At 43.6% G+C, this 16,872-nt stretch overlaps 1 protein-coding gene across 2 annotated transcripts in view; it reads left to right on the top strand.

Moving 5' to 3' along the window:
* The window catches only part of drosha (drosha ribonuclease III), a 100,916-nt gene that overhangs the window by 31,176 nt on the left and 52,868 nt on the right, over window positions 1–16,872 (top strand). For both annotated transcript variants that reach the window (XM_028569592.1, XM_028569591.1), the window contains exons 17-21: window positions 1,758–1,865; window positions 11,033–11,171; window positions 11,298–11,358; window positions 11,703–11,762; window positions 15,660–15,759. In XM_028569592.1, the coding sequence (XP_028425393.1) occupies window positions 1,758–1,865; window positions 11,033–11,171; window positions 11,298–11,358; window positions 11,703–11,762; window positions 15,660–15,759 (468 nt within the window). The remainder of the gene's footprint in view (window positions 1–1,757; window positions 1,866–11,032; window positions 11,172–11,297; window positions 11,359–11,702; window positions 11,763–15,659; window positions 15,760–16,872) is intronic.

Genomic DNA, 16,872 nt, shown 5'->3' with positions numbered 1-16,872 from the left:
CCCCCCCTCGTCACTGAAATCACTAGGCTACACCAAGATTGTTTCACCTGAAAGGCTCTGTGAAGGACCAGGCTACCCAACATGTATTCATCAACGTTATATTTGAATGTTTATTTTTTGATTCACTGCGTTGCCCTGCTCTGTCTTCCTTTGTGTCCTTGATCACATCCATATGAAGGCCATCAGTCGATTTTACATTTCAGGGAAGGGCTTGTTTTTCCTTCTACATCAGAGATAATAACCGTGGGTGGGTCTTTATTCACTTCAACAGTGTGGTGCATTTATTTATCATCACTAATCAGCCTACATATATACATAATCCAGATAGAGCATGAAGGAATACACCTCTACCTCTATTTGATTTGCAGGTAAGTAGGTAGAAAGTCCGATTATATCGCTACTGCAAATTTGAATTGCTTTAAATACTTGGCATTGATGAATATATGTTGCCTAATATAATCTCTTCCAATACGTTGAAGTGAGTAAGTCTTACAACGACATCTCTATTGCCCAAGATAACGGTGTACATCACTGTTAACGTTCAGTTTATTTCTTTGTATTCTGTACGAAACAAATGGTTGCGATTAAATGGAAAACAAGTTGGCATGAGCATTTTATTACATTCCATTAAATTCTGATATAGTGAGTTAAAGCACAATTTAAAATTCATGCTCGTAATATTTCAGCCAGGGGAAAAGGAAATTCAGGCCGCCGGTCTGGTTGGACGGTGTCCAAACTGCCCAAACGTCATCCGTGACAGTAAATTAAGAGATTCCCCACTTTTTTAATTACCAGAGAATCAACTCTTAACAGCCGCCCACTTCGCCTCTCCACACACACACACACACACACACACACACGCACACGCACACACGCACACTCAGTCTCTCCGGCAGTCATCAGAACAGGTCAGGAGCTGTAGACACGAGCAGGGCCCGGCTTTGTTAATTGGCTGCTTAACAAGGCCTGGGGAGTGTGTCACCACGGCCCCTGTGATGGCCCCAGGGCTACGTAGCAGCACCGCTTGTAGCCGCCGGGCCTCGGGCTCACCCTCCCCAGTAGCATTAATTAAAACATGCATGGCTCCCTCCTCTCTCATGTGGTGGCACGGGGTTAATGTGTGTACACCAGCCTTTGCTACACTTCCTCAGCCACTTGATAAGCCTCCCCTAATGATTCTGGAGATTGGCTCTCTGACTGTCGCACTAATTTGCTGACCACTGCTTATTTTTCCTTTGCCGTTCATTCTCTTGTTCTCACTTCACTCACAACTCATCAACCACCACCTCCTCCTCCTCGCCCTCCAGTTTCACTTTTCCTTCACTTTGTTGCACTCAAAACTTTTTTTCCTTTTCAATACATGAGGGTCAGAGGGGGCTGTCAGTGTTTGTCCGAATGTAAGCATGTCAACAATGTGAAATGGTCTTCGATTTGACTGTCCTGTCCAATTGTGAATTCCCCTCCTTTCTGTCATTCCCTCTCACAGTGCAGCGATTGGGTTTTTGATTATTTCATCTCTCTGTTGCAGTGCACCACTTAATAAATAATGACTGGCTGATTGATTTCTCCCTGCCTGTTCCCTCTATCAACTCTCTCCCTTTCTTTCTCGCAAACTCTTCATCACATGTTCTCTCAAAAACGCGCTCCCCTTACTCTCCTTTCATATAAGGTACAATCCTTCATTACTATCTCTTCCTGTTTCTTCCCCTTTCCAATTTTATCTTGCCCTGTTTGCCAATTCTCTCTGTCCTCCACAGCACGCCATGATGCTGCCTGTCCTCACCCATCATATCCGCTACCACCAGTGTCTGATGCACCTGGACGCGCTCATTGGCTACGTCTTCAAGGAGCGCTGCCTCCTTCAGGTAATGCACAGCCCACGACAGCTCCTTACTTACAAAGCGATGTGACTCTTTTCCCCCAAACCAAACTGCATTATTTAAAGGCTGGCATAGTTGATAAACTAACAGGATGGATATGGGCAGGCAAATCCCTGCGGTTCTTTTCGGCACGGCCCAGTCTATAGCCCGCTTAAAAAAAAAAAAAAAAAAAAAAAAAAAAAACATTTTGTGCAGGAGCGTCTTGTGCGCAGAGATGCAGGGAGCCAGCGTTTGCCTCATTACTGTGCCCATTCCACCTCTGCAGGGATAGTTCAGGTGGAAACAGGGGCTCAGGAGTCAGCTAAGGTAACCCACACACCGGCCTGAGTCATTTCTCTGCAACAAGCAGCACAGGTCTGCTGTGAGTCGCAGTGACAGTAGTCAGGACAACAGCAGCCTCCTCCGTAATGCCAGCTCTCCCCTGTCAGGTCTGCAGCCTCAAGCTGTGTGCTCTTGGAGTAAGCCCCCCCACGGCTGCCTCCAGCAATATTGAAGAGCTGTCATAACCTGATACATAAGAAATCAATGTGTTGTAGCCCATACATAGTTAAAAAGGGAAAGGATGCATTAAGAGTTGCTCAAGGCTGTGTGTGTGTATGTGCGTGTGACTGCTCAGTGCTCCGAGTGTGTTTATGTGTCTGCGTGTTGCACGTATCGATCAACAATTGGGCTTTTTTTAGTATATATAATGACAACCTGTCATTATGAGTGCTAAAAAAAGGAAACGCTGACCTGCTGTGAAGCCAGCCGGCGGCCGACAAGCTGCGGCACTTTCATTGAGGAGACGCCCATTTGATCTTGACATCTCGGTCTCTTGGGGGGAAAGTTAATGGATTTGTCCCTCCCCTCTTTCTCATTCAGTTCCTTCATATTCCAAAAGAGACAAACAAACAAAAGAAAAACAATCACTTTGATCATGACAGCTCGCATACAGGCCTCTGCTGTGTGTGTTGTCTGTCTGACTGCATCACAACTCTGTCCACTTGTTAATACCGTGACATTACTGTTTGTGTGTTTGTGGGTGTGTGTATAAAGCAATGGCTGTCAGCAATTCAACACTACTGGGACTATATTGGCCCAAGTAGGTAGCCATCATTGCTGAGCTTACAGCACCTTCCTCATCTACTGCACACACACACACACACACACACACACACACACACACACACACACACACACACACACACATATATATATATATATATATATATATATATATATATATATATATATATATATATATATATATATATACGTCTCACTATCTTTGTGGGGACTGGACTCCCAGTTTTTGGACCCCATGAATGTAGTTAAACGAGAACACGCATGCACACACACACACACACACACCAGCAGCTAATGTCCCACAGCACACACACTTTCTGCCCAGGTTTGGACAGAACGGCTGCAGTAGTGCAACAGTGCTTGTTCAAACAGCCTTCTCTGAGTCAAAACTGATTTCAGATTGGCCATCACTTCCCATTTGCCTCCTCTCTGAGAAGATGATCACACTTAATGAGTTGAATGTTTTCCACCGGCGGTTTATTCGTTTCTAACATGAGAGAATCCGGTAGCACTCTATGATTGCATTATAAATGAATTGTGCTTTGATTTGTTGTTTGTGTGCTCTGAATTAATTTAGGTTTAGCTGTATATAATGTATGGGTGAATGAAAAGATTTTCAAAACCACAGACAGTATGGGTGTCATAATACTATTCTTTTCAGGAATACTCCACTGAAAAGTTTTTTGAGTGTATATAAGATGCCTGAGACTTGAAATTTGGATAGTAGTGATTAGATATAGTACTATGTTTAGCTACAGCGAGGGAGTGTTGTAAATGTTGTGAAGAGTGTTTTATGTTTAAGCAATGGTTTGAGAGGTTTTTAAGAAGGTTTTGTTGATTTCTATTGCCAGTAGCGCAGTGCCCCTTCAAAATGTACCTGTTCGGAACGGGTCCATTGCTCGGCCTCCGGTGTTGCCGCTTGAAAATTCCTCGAGAACCGCTCATCCAAACAACTTTACATTAGACACGTCGCCTCCTTGGGTCCTGAGAAATGCTCCTGCCATGACACAGTTGTGTCCCCCAGCTATGCTAGAGTATATGCGTCATTTGCTAACAAACGGCTATTTGGGACGAGGCTATTTCCAGGAACATCAGTTGCATCGCTGATGCTTGAACTGTTGAAGTTGTTGTTACAATGTCGCATCCCCGGTCTCTCTTTCTTCATCTGTTCTTGAATGTACTGTAGCGAGCCAGGATGCCAGTCGGCGGTGTAAGAGTTAATAGGGTAGTTTGTACATAAAGCACTACTAATAAATAGGTCCCGTAGATCTCAAGGGCTCGCACTAAACGCCAAAATTCCTTGGGACGTCAGCAGCAATACAGCCGGCAGGCGTGAAGACGATCGGATGAACGGTTGTCGATAAAAACCAAGGACAGACAGACTCGTTTTAGTTGGATGACATCACGATCACCACTGGAACCGTTATTTTAATTTTTTTTTAAAGATTATTTTTTTAGGGCATCAGATGAAGACATGAAATGGGAGGGAGAGGGGGAATGACATGCAGTCGAGGAGTAAACCTCTATACATGTGCGCCTGCTCCACCAACTTAGCTAACCCGGCCACCACTGGAACCTTTTTTTTTTTCTTTTTAACTCCTGTAAATCCAAGTCGGTGCTCTCCGTAAAGTAGCACACGGTGCCTGATCAGGCTCAGGCTGAAAAGAAGTAGCTTGGTGCTGCCATCATGTACGCCCACAGTCCACTCTGAGGGAAAAGGGAGTGTGGGAGGTAGAGTGGTACCAACTAGCTATACTATATTTGGCCTCACCTTTCATGCACCGCACCAGCTCTAGAAAACAACTCTTGAATAGGGTCTGGGTGTTCTCCTTCTGAGGTCTTAAGTTGCACAGGGTTACTAATGTTAATGGTCAGGCCCCCAAATATTTATGCTCTAATGTAACCATGGTCCACACGCAGCATAGTCATAATACTAGGGCCAGCATCTGCTCTTGCATAGTTCTTAGAGCTACTAATGCAGCTAACAATTCTTTCTTTTACACTGTTATCATGGCATGGAATAGTTGGCCTAATGCTACAAAACTCCTATCATCATGAGGGATTTTTAAAACACAGGTCAAGCAACTTTTATGGAAAAAGGTGAATATGTATTGCTAAATTGGAGAGTTTTTACAGCATTTTTGTTTTTTATTTTATCCTCCTCCTCATATTGTATGTCTTTTTAGTCCGGTGTGTTTGCTTCTTGTATATTGTTTCATGTGTGTAACACCAAGGACCGTGCTGGAAATAAATATTTTACTTTAGCATGTTATTCTTTGGATTACTGTTTTATTGTCTTGATCCAGAAATCCACTTTTCAACTAAAGGCTGGGACACACAGATACATGCCTTTTTTAAATGAAAATGACATTTCTGGTAAAAAATAAAACAAAGCAGGCAGTGATGCGCCTTAACATGTATCAAATTATAGTAATGGTCAAACACAGCACTAAAGTTTTGGAAATATTTTGATGTTGACATTTTGAACACACAAAATGTCCTTCAATATCCACCAGGTCCGGATTTGTTGCGGAACGGCTGTGGCAACAACAGCTGAAGTCACTAGGACCCACGAGATCTCGCGAATTCACGTATGATCGTGCAATATAACAGGATGTAGTTTCTATAAACGGAACCACAAAACCAACAGCAGTTTGTTTCCATTCCGACTTCAGGCCTGTCTTCGCCCATTATGATGTTTTCAAGGTGCGGTGCATGGAAATATGATCCGCCGTGAGCACGGTGTATTTTATTTTGAAAATTAACCGGATGTTTTATTTTGCTTCTGTGCTCGACTTCCTGTCCTGCTCTATCTGCCCTGTGCTGAATTGCTGCGGAGCTCTTCGGCGTCGGGCAAAAATAGAAACTCTGCGGATCTGCTCCGGGAATCGCCGGAGCTGGGACGGAGTTGGAACACAGCCGTTCCGCAGTCAGTGGAAATACACACATCGACTTTAACGGAAACCTATTGACTCCACCGCCGTTCCGGAGCGAATCCGCAGACATTCCACAGTTGGTGGAAATTGGGGGTTAGAGAAGTATTACTACAGAGGATCAGGACTTTGGCTGTCGGTCTTGGTTTGGGACAGTTGGACTGGTATTTTCAGGATGAGAATTTTTGTTCCAGCTTTGATGGGTAATGAGCTGTACTCCCAAATAAAGGAATGAGAATTTATTTCCCCTTTTTTTTCATATTTTTTCTATGAAGACATTAAAGCAGCAGATCGTCTGGGGAACAGAGTTTGGTGGGTCTGTACAGAATCAATGCTTGTTTCCAGCTCATTCTCTGTAATGTTTTAATGAACGCATATCTGTGAATCCAAACTGCAAGGAGAACATGTGTCCTAAATGTTAATCATCACTGTACTATATTCAATCAGCAAAGCCATGAGAATTGATTGTCTGTGCAGCAACATACCTGCTATTTCAGTGCAGAATGGCATTGTGCTCGTGGCATGAGGGCACCCCCCCCCCCCCCCCCGCCTGGCAGTGGAGTCACGGCCCTTTTGAAGCTCCTCTTAGGAGATCCTCCCTGTTAAACATTTAAAACGTGCGGTGTTGGGGTTGGAGGGACATGTGTTCATGGGCGCCACATGCTCCCGCATTCCCACATCCGCCAGACCCTCATAATCCTACCCACCCCCTGTTGCTTTATCCTCATTCCTCACTTTTGACCCATGCTGACAGAATGAGAGGCATCACAGAGGATCTCAATAATTTAACTGTACAAGTCCTCGGCCCCGGCTCTGATATTGCATGCTTTTGTTTGTGTGCCCCCACAGATGTGGCTGTGACTCCGCGTACAAGAATTCCAGCATATTTTATTAGTTTTGTTATTCATGGCGAAGCATGCCCAGCCATGTGATTGAGGTGTCCATCTATTTCAAATAGGGCTGGCCTGAATACCATTTTACAGGCTTTGAATATTTACATGCATTTCTGTGCGAATATGTGGATACTCCTTATAGCTAATGAAAAATGGAACATATGATATAATGCAAGGCATGGCTTATGTGGACTAAAATATGTTGTGTGATGCAGACACAGACCCAGAAGTTAAAGGGATACGCCACCGTTTGTTGAAACAGGGCTTATCACGGTGTCCCCTAGCTGTAGATAGGTGGGCAAACGCATTTTTTTGTGCATGCATCGTTTTAGTCCGGTGCAACACCGGCCGCGCCGCTGCTAGTTAGCTTAGCGTACTGAATGGAATCCTATGTTGCCGGTTAGCATGTTGTGAGTAAAAGTGAGCCAACCAAAGACAAAAAAACAACCCAATTACTTGCACTGAGACAAAGAATGCGTTGGCCCACCTATCTACAGCCAGGGTAGACCGTGATAAGCCCTATTTCACCAAACGGTGGCGTATTCCTTTAGCAAAGCTTTGGCTAACACCGAGCATTAGCCTAGTCAGCTAACCGTCACACGCACGGAGACAAAATCTAAACCGTAGCCCCACTGACAAAGCACACTATAAATCAATCATAATGGCATGCTAGCACTACGACTAATGGTGCTGACACATCAGGCCGATTATCGGCCGTCTGACAATCTGGCGAGGTCAGTGACTCGAGTCCTTTCGGTGTGTCCCGTGCCGTCGTCCGTCTGGGGGGCTGTCGGCGTTCATTTTGGCCGACCTGACATGTTCGGTCGGCGGCGGGGCCGTCGGGACTCACCCGGAAATGGCGAGTGGAATGAGGTGACTAGTCTCTCAAAATCTGACAAAAATCTTTTAAACTGACCTTTGTTGATCTGAAATGAAGACAGATTCAGCAACTGCACGGCCTATTTCTCTCTTAAAATGTTTTCAGAAACATGTTTCAGTGAACTCTTTTAGTACAATATGAGACCGTATTCTGAACGGCCGCCATGACGGTCTGGCTTTGAATTTCCGGAGAAAACAAACCCATGTGACGCGTTCGTCCAATCAGCTGCCGGTTTTCATTTCTTGGGCAACATTACAGATTAGCGCAGCCTGCTGTTATAGAGACATATTACGTCTCGTCTCTTCTCGTCTTTTTGGTCTGTTCTGTGGCAGTTTTTTTGACCTCAGACGCGACTGATCATATCGACAGGGTTTACACCTTAACTCGCCACTTTGCCTAATTGTGAGAAGAACATGACGACAAAAGTGGCTAAATACGAGAGAGAAGATCCACACTTTTGCCAGTTGGCTAAATTGTTCAAAATTCCTTTTCCATATTTAAGCCTCTGTTCCACATAAATATCCAAACCACACAACCAAAGCAGTTGGCATGTTTCGGTTGTTGCAAGTTGTTGGATCTCACTGGTGCGATTGTTTGCCATCCAAATACCAATGTGAAAGTTGTTTGTTTGTAAAGCACATTTTTATTACAAGTGAACTTCATGTCTTTTACATTCAAATGCAGCGGGTCAAAATATTCAGATATTTCAAGTGATCCCAGTCTGCTCCATCTTTTCTTTACCCCCCTCCTCAGTCCTCCTTTACCTGTGTATATCAAATAATGAAGTACGCGTTACTGACATCTTTGGGTGCGGTTTGCCAAGCAGGCAGTTTGCCCACCAGTTTCCCTGCATGCGGGTTCAAGAACACTCTTTCCAGTCAAGTCTGTTGCTCTCCACTGAGCGATGCTGTTTATTCCCGTTTAGCCAAAGGCAGTCGAGCAGCAGCCGAGGCAATGATCACTAAATCCAAATCCCTCCGATACTTTACTCCGTCATTACGCTGACAGGAACAGTTGCAGACGTCAGTCCTCCCAACAGATTCCGCTTAAAAGCCAGTACTGTTGTTAGGTGTTGTCCTTAACTGTTAAGGACCTGCAGTGTTTCAAGAATAACTGATGTATTTTTCTTGATGCCTTTCCTTTAGTGTACCCAACTCGGTAGTCAAGGCGGTGTAGCAGGCAGTCATTCACTTGGGTCTGACATCGAACACTGGGGGAGTTGAAATTGGAAGTACACGTCGTTGGTTGTTTTTATTTATATTTTTTATCAAACTGTCAAGACGGCGCTGAGAATCGCAAGATTTCTGCTTGTGTCATGTCAAATAACAAGCTTTTTTTTTTTTCCCACCAAAAAAAAAAAAAAATGCTGTTCCTCTTAACCAAAGAAAAAATACAATTGCTGTTGAATTTGTCGCCTCTGTGTTCTGTGCTACAAAGCTGAAGGCCTTTTGAGCAACTATAAATATTGAAACCTCTCTGTCAATGTTTTACATATATATCTCATTGGAGCTTGAAATTGATTTGAAGTCGGCTGAAAGGAGACAAGCATTTTGAAAAGCAAGCCCAGGGGGGAGAGTAGTTGGATTTTTTTTTTTTTTTGGACTAAGATTAACATTCTCTTAATGTAAGATTGATAAAGGCTTGACATATCCTACTGAGCCCTATCTTTTCCCTTTTTCTCCCCTCAGCGAGTTTGAGACGTTGAGCCGCGGCAGTCTTTCTAGGCAAAGCCGCTCTTGACCTCTTTTCGAACAAAGCTGAATGTGGACTAATACGTTTCCTTCAGGGTTATTTTACCGTAGATTCCCACTTTAGCCTCTCTTTACAGGTTTGAAAGTTTAAGTCATTAATTTTCTTACAGACAACTTCACCGTGGCAAAGAGCTCCCTCCCCTCTTTTTGCTGATCCAACATGATTAAACTGCTTTTCTGATTTGCTTTGACCAGTGTTACCGTATCTGATGAGTCATTACCCAAAAGAGGAAATGGAACGCATCAGGCTGTGTGGAGGGTTTTCACAGGGCCTGGGGGTCGGTCCGTGTCGTTGATGTCTAAACGCTGTCAGTTTTGTTGCTCACTGTGCACACTTTTTGGCCCTCTTGTGACAAGGGAAGAAGCGACCTTTTTGTTTGAGTAGAAGTTGGGAAGCAGAGCCGAAATGAGAGACTGAAAATGCCACAAAGGCCAGAAAAAGTCTGTTAAAAAAAGTGTTACACTTTTCCAAAAAAAAAATCCTTTTTGAACGAATGAGAAGAATTTTAGAATTGATATTGTTTCATTCATCTGATACCGCCGCTGCCACACAACATGATGTCTGAACTCTTTGGAAATCAAAGTGTTTATAGTCGTTTCAAATGGCCACACTGGAAGGCAGATCCAAAAGCCGTCTGTCAAAGAGAGGGAGGAGGTGATTCACCGTATGGGGATGGCGGCGCACATTTTGAATGCCGTACACAAGTTGTAGCAGCCACCAGGCTTGTGGTAGACCAGCCAGCAAGGGTCAGCGCTGCAAACTGCCACAGGACCCCAGAGCAGAGACATTTTTGGGGGGTGTAGGAAATACAGCACAGGGCCTACAGTAAAAGAAGACTGAAGCTTAAAGGTGCTCTAAGCGATGTCTGGTGACGTTAGGGCTGGGCGATATGGAGAAAATCAAATATCAGGATATTTTTGACCAAATACCTCTATCGATACCGCAGCGTTGACTATCGGTGCTTTCACAAAATATTTACACAATGGGATTTTTGATAAATAATCATCAGTAATGTGGATATAATGATTAAGTGGTTAAAGGCAAATAATAGAACAGCTAGAACAGGATGGTAAGTTCAGAAAATGACATCACAGCCTTTAAAACCAGGAAAAGACAACACTTATGCCATATTACGATGTCCAAAATCTAAGAAGATATCTAGTCTCATATCACGATATCGATATAATCTCGATATATCGCCCAGCTCTAGGTGACGTCACTTCTTGTTGACGTTCAAAGTATTGTCAAACAAAACGGAGGCTAGCTCGCCCCTCCCTCCCCTCATCCCTTCCCCTCCCTTCCACGCACTAACCCCCCCCACATCCTTCTTGCTGGTTATTGGCTGCAAGACTGTTTATGGTTGGTGGTGGGGGTTGGCGCAGTTTTTTTTTTTTTTTTTTGATGTTTGTTTTTTTTTTTTTTTTTTTTGCCGTTTGTGGAGCCTTTTTTTTATTTTACAGTGTGTTCAGGGGACAGGCAGCTAGCGGATAGTGAGGAGATGTTTGCTGTATGTGACAAAAAAAAGCGTGACATCACATAGAGTGCCTTTTAAACCCAGGTGAAGTTCCTGAGTTCCCCTAGAAAGATTCCTTTGCTCCTATCTGCTAACTCCCTTATCCTCTCCTCCAGCTGGCCATGACTCACCCCAGTCACCACCTCAACTTTGGCATGAATCCGGATCACGCCCGCAACTCGCTTTCCAACTGCGGCATCCGCCAGCCCAAGTACGGCGACAGGAAGGTCCACCACATGTACATGAGGAAGAAGGGTGGGTCATTTTTACCTAGGTCTCCCCCCATTCTCTCACTGTCTTGTTTCCATCCTTACTGTCAAATGATTTCCTCTTGTCTACGACGGTCCCTCACCTCTCCACCCCGGTGGATTTGTTTTCCAGGAATCAACACGTTGATTAACATCATGTCTCGTCTGGGGCAGGATGACCCCTCCCCTTCCAGGTAGGCTGCCTGCAGGCACACGTATCTGTTCATGCTATCACTGACCACAGGGGCAATCAAAGGGACGATCCTTGTGATTAATATACCCGGCAGGCCTGCTGACAAGAAAATTAACTTTAACTGTGAAAGGAAGCGATATCACAGGGGAAATGAAATGAGCTAATTTTAAGGGCAACGCCTACTTACTATTGAATGCGAGCTGCTGTTTCTTTCTCAGAGCGCTGATCAGCTGGGCATCTGTGCATGAGATGAGTGTGTGCCTGAAGTCTCTCTTTATTGTTCAACTTTCCTCACATCTCCACCGTACCCCCCCCCCCACCCCCCGTCTCCTCCTCACCTTTTAGGATCAATCACAACGAGAGACTGGAGTTCCTGGGTGATGCTGTTGTCGAGTTCCTCACCAGGTGAGAAACGCGCTCGCGCTTCTATGATAGACGCAGCCGCTAATTGAAGCCGACTACAACACTATCGGCCTTTTGTTTCTCCCCTCGTTTCTTTCTCCCCAACTTCATTTCATTTCTCCCTCTCTCTCTCATTGTCTACATCTATCCGTGTCTGTCACAACCACGCTCTTCTCCATACTTTCGACTCATTCAAGACAGTGATTTACTGGTAATTGGTACTGGGATGTAATTCCCACCCCCCTTTTAACGGCCTGAAATTCTCCATGACAACTTGCAATTAGCTGTCTGGAATTGCTGTCTGGACTGCTGACTGTGTTATTGACTCCCAGGTGAGTGTGGACGTTGCTGCCCGGCCCTAACCTAAGCACAGTGCTAATTCTATGTAGCTATTATTAATCTCACACACTGCCTAGCAAGGTAGTGCCTTCCTGCCCACTGTACCTCCTCCCCTGAGTGGATATTATTGCATGAAAATATAAGAAAAGGGCTTTCTCTCTCTCGCCCACAAGGTGCAGTACTTTTCACACACAAGTTGCAAAAAAAAAAAAAAAGGAAAATAGAATAGATTTTCATGTGACTTCCATTTGCCCAACAGCGTATCTTCTACTACCAAAATCTAATTCGTAACCCTCCATGCTAACACTTCCATAACAGTGAACATGCAGGAGCGGGATTAAACCTTAATAGGAACTGACACTGGGTTACACAGGACACTGCTTCAGCTTCTTATGCAGCAAGAGCAGTGTTACAAAGAAGGTGGTTAGCCTGTGTTTCCCTTGGATATCTCTGGGCATGTTTTGCCACTTTTCCTCCTTCCTCTTCCTTCCTTCCTTCTTTGATTGTTAGCGTCTGACGAGACATGCTTGGCCTCCGCTCGGGCCCTCTGAATTATTTATCAGCCTCTTGTCCAGTTAAATTGGTACAGTAGAACCAGCCAACTGCCTTGTGCACCTCCAGTGTGCGCTGCCCTTGGAGGCTATCTGTGCCTCTGCTGTCCAGCCAGCAGGATATTTTGCACATTTGAATAGCCCCAACACAGGGAGTTAGTGTTGAACAGAGGGGGGGTCACAGCATGATATAAAAAAAAAAAAAAAAAAGAAATGAGTCCACGTGCAATATTTCTCATCCTTCTTCAGAAAAAGTAAATGTTTTATAAGGGAAGTTTAGGTAAGTGTTGGAATTAGTATTGCTTATTAAAGATAAAGGCCTGAAGAGGCAATCTAGAAATCGCCTTTGGAATTGCATTAAGAACATAGTGTTGTGAGTAACCCATAACGTTTAAGAACCACTGCTGCAGAACATGTGAGGAAAGGTGCATGAGAGCTACACTTTGGATCTTCACTTAAGGAGCCCTTGATGCACTGCACTGTTAGTGGGGTCGATCGTTTGCTGCACCAATATATTTGAAGGCCAGTTTCTTTGTGAACGTATCTTTATTTTAAAAGGACAAGCTCCTGATTTAAAAAAACCAGAGGTACAAAAATAATGTTTCTGTACCTGAAGCATGCTATGTGGCCCTCTCTCTGAGACTGAAACTTTTGCCAGCAAACCAAGACTCTGGTCTAATTATTTTTCATTACACTAAGTGTTTTTTTTTATTAATTCCAAGTGCTTTGTTTTCACACTAAGATCACAATACCCTGACAAATGGACCTCTCGTGATTTTGGAAAACAGAACACCACCTGCTTTCCTCTCTTTGCATTGATTAGAAATGACTGAATTAAATGGTCTGTTTTAATTCAAATGAAATCAAATGATACGCTGTGGTTAGGGAGACGCGGGACCGTAATGAAAATGGAACCTGCTCGCCCGGAACCCAGCTGTGGAACTACTGAAGCGTCTGAGGCCATTTCTGGGTTCCAACATAGACCTGGAAGGCTGGAAATTAATTAGGTGGTCTTGACAAAATTGGTAAATGCAGGATGATGCAAGTTAAACATAAATCTAACAATATTCGGTAACACTTTACTTGAAGGTATCTACATGACACTGTCACATGACACATGAACCCTAACCCTTTGTTCCTTTTATTATCATAATTTTATTTTCACCAAATTGAGTTTAAGCCTATAATTATTATTTTCTTATTCAAATTTTGCTGTATTGAGTTTATTTCATGTCCTTTTATTTTTTATTTATCTTTCCTGTACATTAGGTGCCCCCCCCCCCATGGGTTTCTGACCTCTCCAGCACACACTTTTCCTCTATGTGAAAGAGAGATGTTGCGATTTATGTTGTATTGTTATATTTTTTTCTATGAATGTGTGCAAACAATAAACAAACAAACATTTCAGAAAGTAGTACACCCGCTTTTAGGTGTGGTATGGTTCACAAAACCCACGGTTCGGATCGTATCACGGTTTTCGGTTCTGTACGGTTCTTGTTATTTTTTCTTTTAATCTTTAACACTTCAAAAATATACTTCAGCATACGGTATAGAGCTTAATTATCCACAATGTAGGATACAGTATTAAATAATGATATAGTTATATCATGTAGCCTAATCATGCACAAACTGAATTTGACTTGACTTTAAGCACATTATTGGGACCATCTCTGAAGAAAGCTAGCTGAGATTTTAATACAGCAAGAGGGAAGACATTGTCGTGATTTCAACAAGCTTTTCATTTATTTGGCAAAAAAAAGGAGAATGTGTATTGCCATCTACAGGAACTTATGTGCCTTTTTTGCACATGAAGATTGAAATATTACAGAATATCAATTGAAATAACTTGCATTTATCAAACTGCCAACTTCAGTGTAGCTCTTACAAAAATGTATCCTGAATAAGTCAGAATACATCCACCGTGTGTGTGTTTGTGTGTGTCTATTTGTGTGTGTGCGCGCGTCAGTCGCGGGGAGAACTGAGCAGCCCCGCCCACTGAAGAGAGCCGACGGGATCTAAACTGCAGCCGCTTCAGTGACTAGTGAAAAAACGTTACAGTGTATATTGATGTTAAAATGTATACAGGTTGGCATGAAGGCCTGAAATGTTTTGCACGGTCTTTCGCTGTACGTTTTGTTGGTAACTTGTTCACACCTCTTCTTTTGTGCGAAAGGGAAACACACAGGTCACGTACGGGGCACCTGACAGGCACGAGGCCACATTGCGCATGCGTCGAACTGTGCGGCACACACACGTTTCGAATGGTTCGGATGTTTTTTCATGAACCGTACCACCCCTACCCGCTTTACTTCATTACGCATTCTTATTATTCAGTCCCTTCAGAAAACCGCAATTATGCGATTGCATAATTCAATGCATAATCAGCCGCATTTTTTTTAAAATACGCCGCACTTTCGCCACATAAATTGCAGATTTCCGCGCAAAATATGAGGGGCTTGCATGATTTCATAATCCCCGCATTTTCGTTGCAAAAAAGTCCCATGCATCTTGAAAAGAAGAAAGTGGAAAAAAAAGGTTGCGTTTACTTCACACAAGAGCCGCCATTTTCCCCTGTTGCCATGGGAACGTGACATAATCACGCGACTTGAACACCAGCGAAAAGCAGTTGGGTAATCACTTTTTTTTTCTCTTTTTCATCAAACCGCAATTTTTGCAAGTTCCCGCAATTTCATCGCATAAAACTGCATAAATATCCCGCATATTCCATCGCATTTTTTAAGAAAACGTGCCGCATAATCAAGGATTTTTGCCCGCAACAATCACAAAAAACTCTGCATTTTTCTGGAAGGACTGATTGGTTGATTGTCTGACCTTGTCATATTTCTCTGCCAATTTTCCTTATGTTTTATGAATACTTATCTTTGTATTCAGACAAGAAAGTAAAAAAAAGAATATTCTCCAACTAAAGATGTTTACAAACCATGAAATCTGAGATCCAGTTACTTGTTCTTCAACTGTTCTAATCGGTTTTCATTTTCTCTGTCCACAGTGTCCACTTGTACTACCTTTTTCCCAGTTTAGAGGAGGGCGGCCTGGCTACCTACAGGACAGCCATCGTACAGAACCAGCACTTAGCCATGCTAGCCAAGGTAAACTCCTAGCAGGTCCTCCCTCTGTAGGGTCAAAGCAGCGCACGTTCTGCCAACTGACAGCAGAGCATGTTTGAGACAGTGTTATTGTTTCCTGTCTTGCCGTCATGACTTTGATTCTTTCTAAGGGGGCGCTGGGGGAAAAGAGTAATTTTGTCTTGCATGCTGCCATTCCTTCCCTTTTTTTTTTTTTTTTTTTTTTTTTTTGCCCCCTCATGTTTGTAATTGGAGTTAAAAGGTTGTTGTTTTGGAGGACTAGACTAGTGTGGCTGGGGTCCCTGTGGGGCCCTAGAGGTCTTCCTGAAACACTCTCCAGTTCCTGTTATCGCTATAGGCCCCCTTGCCTCGCTCCTTCTCTCTTGCGCTGGCAGCGTTGTACAGCCAAGCTGCACTCGCTGGCACGTTTGCAAAGAACACAACAATAATCGTCCCGGGATGTGGAGAAAGCAATTAAAAACTTCAATCTTTCATGTTGCTCCCTGCTGAATACAAAGATGCAGCTGCCCGAATCTGCATTAGTGCTGTGTAGCATTTTGGCTTGTTTCAATTTGCCGCTCGCGGTAAAGTGAGTGTGATACAGCGTTCGGCGTTGCCAAGTTGTTTACCAGGCTCCTCTAAAGCCGTCTGCTCAAGAACACTCGCAATTATCTTTTCAAAAAAATATCTTCAGCGAGCAACGGCACAATCCGCCACTTCACTTGGAAGGCTTGAAAGTCCGAACGGGTTCCCTCTGAGTTGGAGTATTTGTGAATTGTGACTTCATTTGTGTGTGCAATCACGGGGGGTAGGATACCACCAACAGTTACCAGGCATAATTAAATAGCACCCTGACTGTTTTTTTTTTTGCCGGGTCTGTGGTGCACTGCCAGTGAAATCAAGTTGGGCTACTTTTGACATGGCACAAAGAAATAGTTGTAGAAAGTTTGACTGACCCACAGTCTCTCACTTCACTGCATTTATTAACATTACATGGAAACTAAATATTATTATTATTATTAGACTGAACATTTATACTCCGGTTGGTTCAGGACACACCCCCGTTCAGGACACACCCCCGTCTGTCGCTAGCAATGATGACGCAGTGCTTAGTGACGATTCTCTCCGACCAATCAG

Source organism: Perca flavescens, chromosome 22 (genome assembly GCF_004354835.1).
Source record: "Perca flavescens isolate YP-PL-M2 chromosome 22, PFLA_1.0, whole genome shotgun sequence".
Lineage (NCBI taxonomy): Eukaryota > Metazoa > Chordata > Actinopteri > Perciformes > Percidae > Perca > Perca flavescens.
Note: the sequence above shows the minus strand (reverse complement) of the source record. Positions and strands in the feature narration are given on the sequence as shown.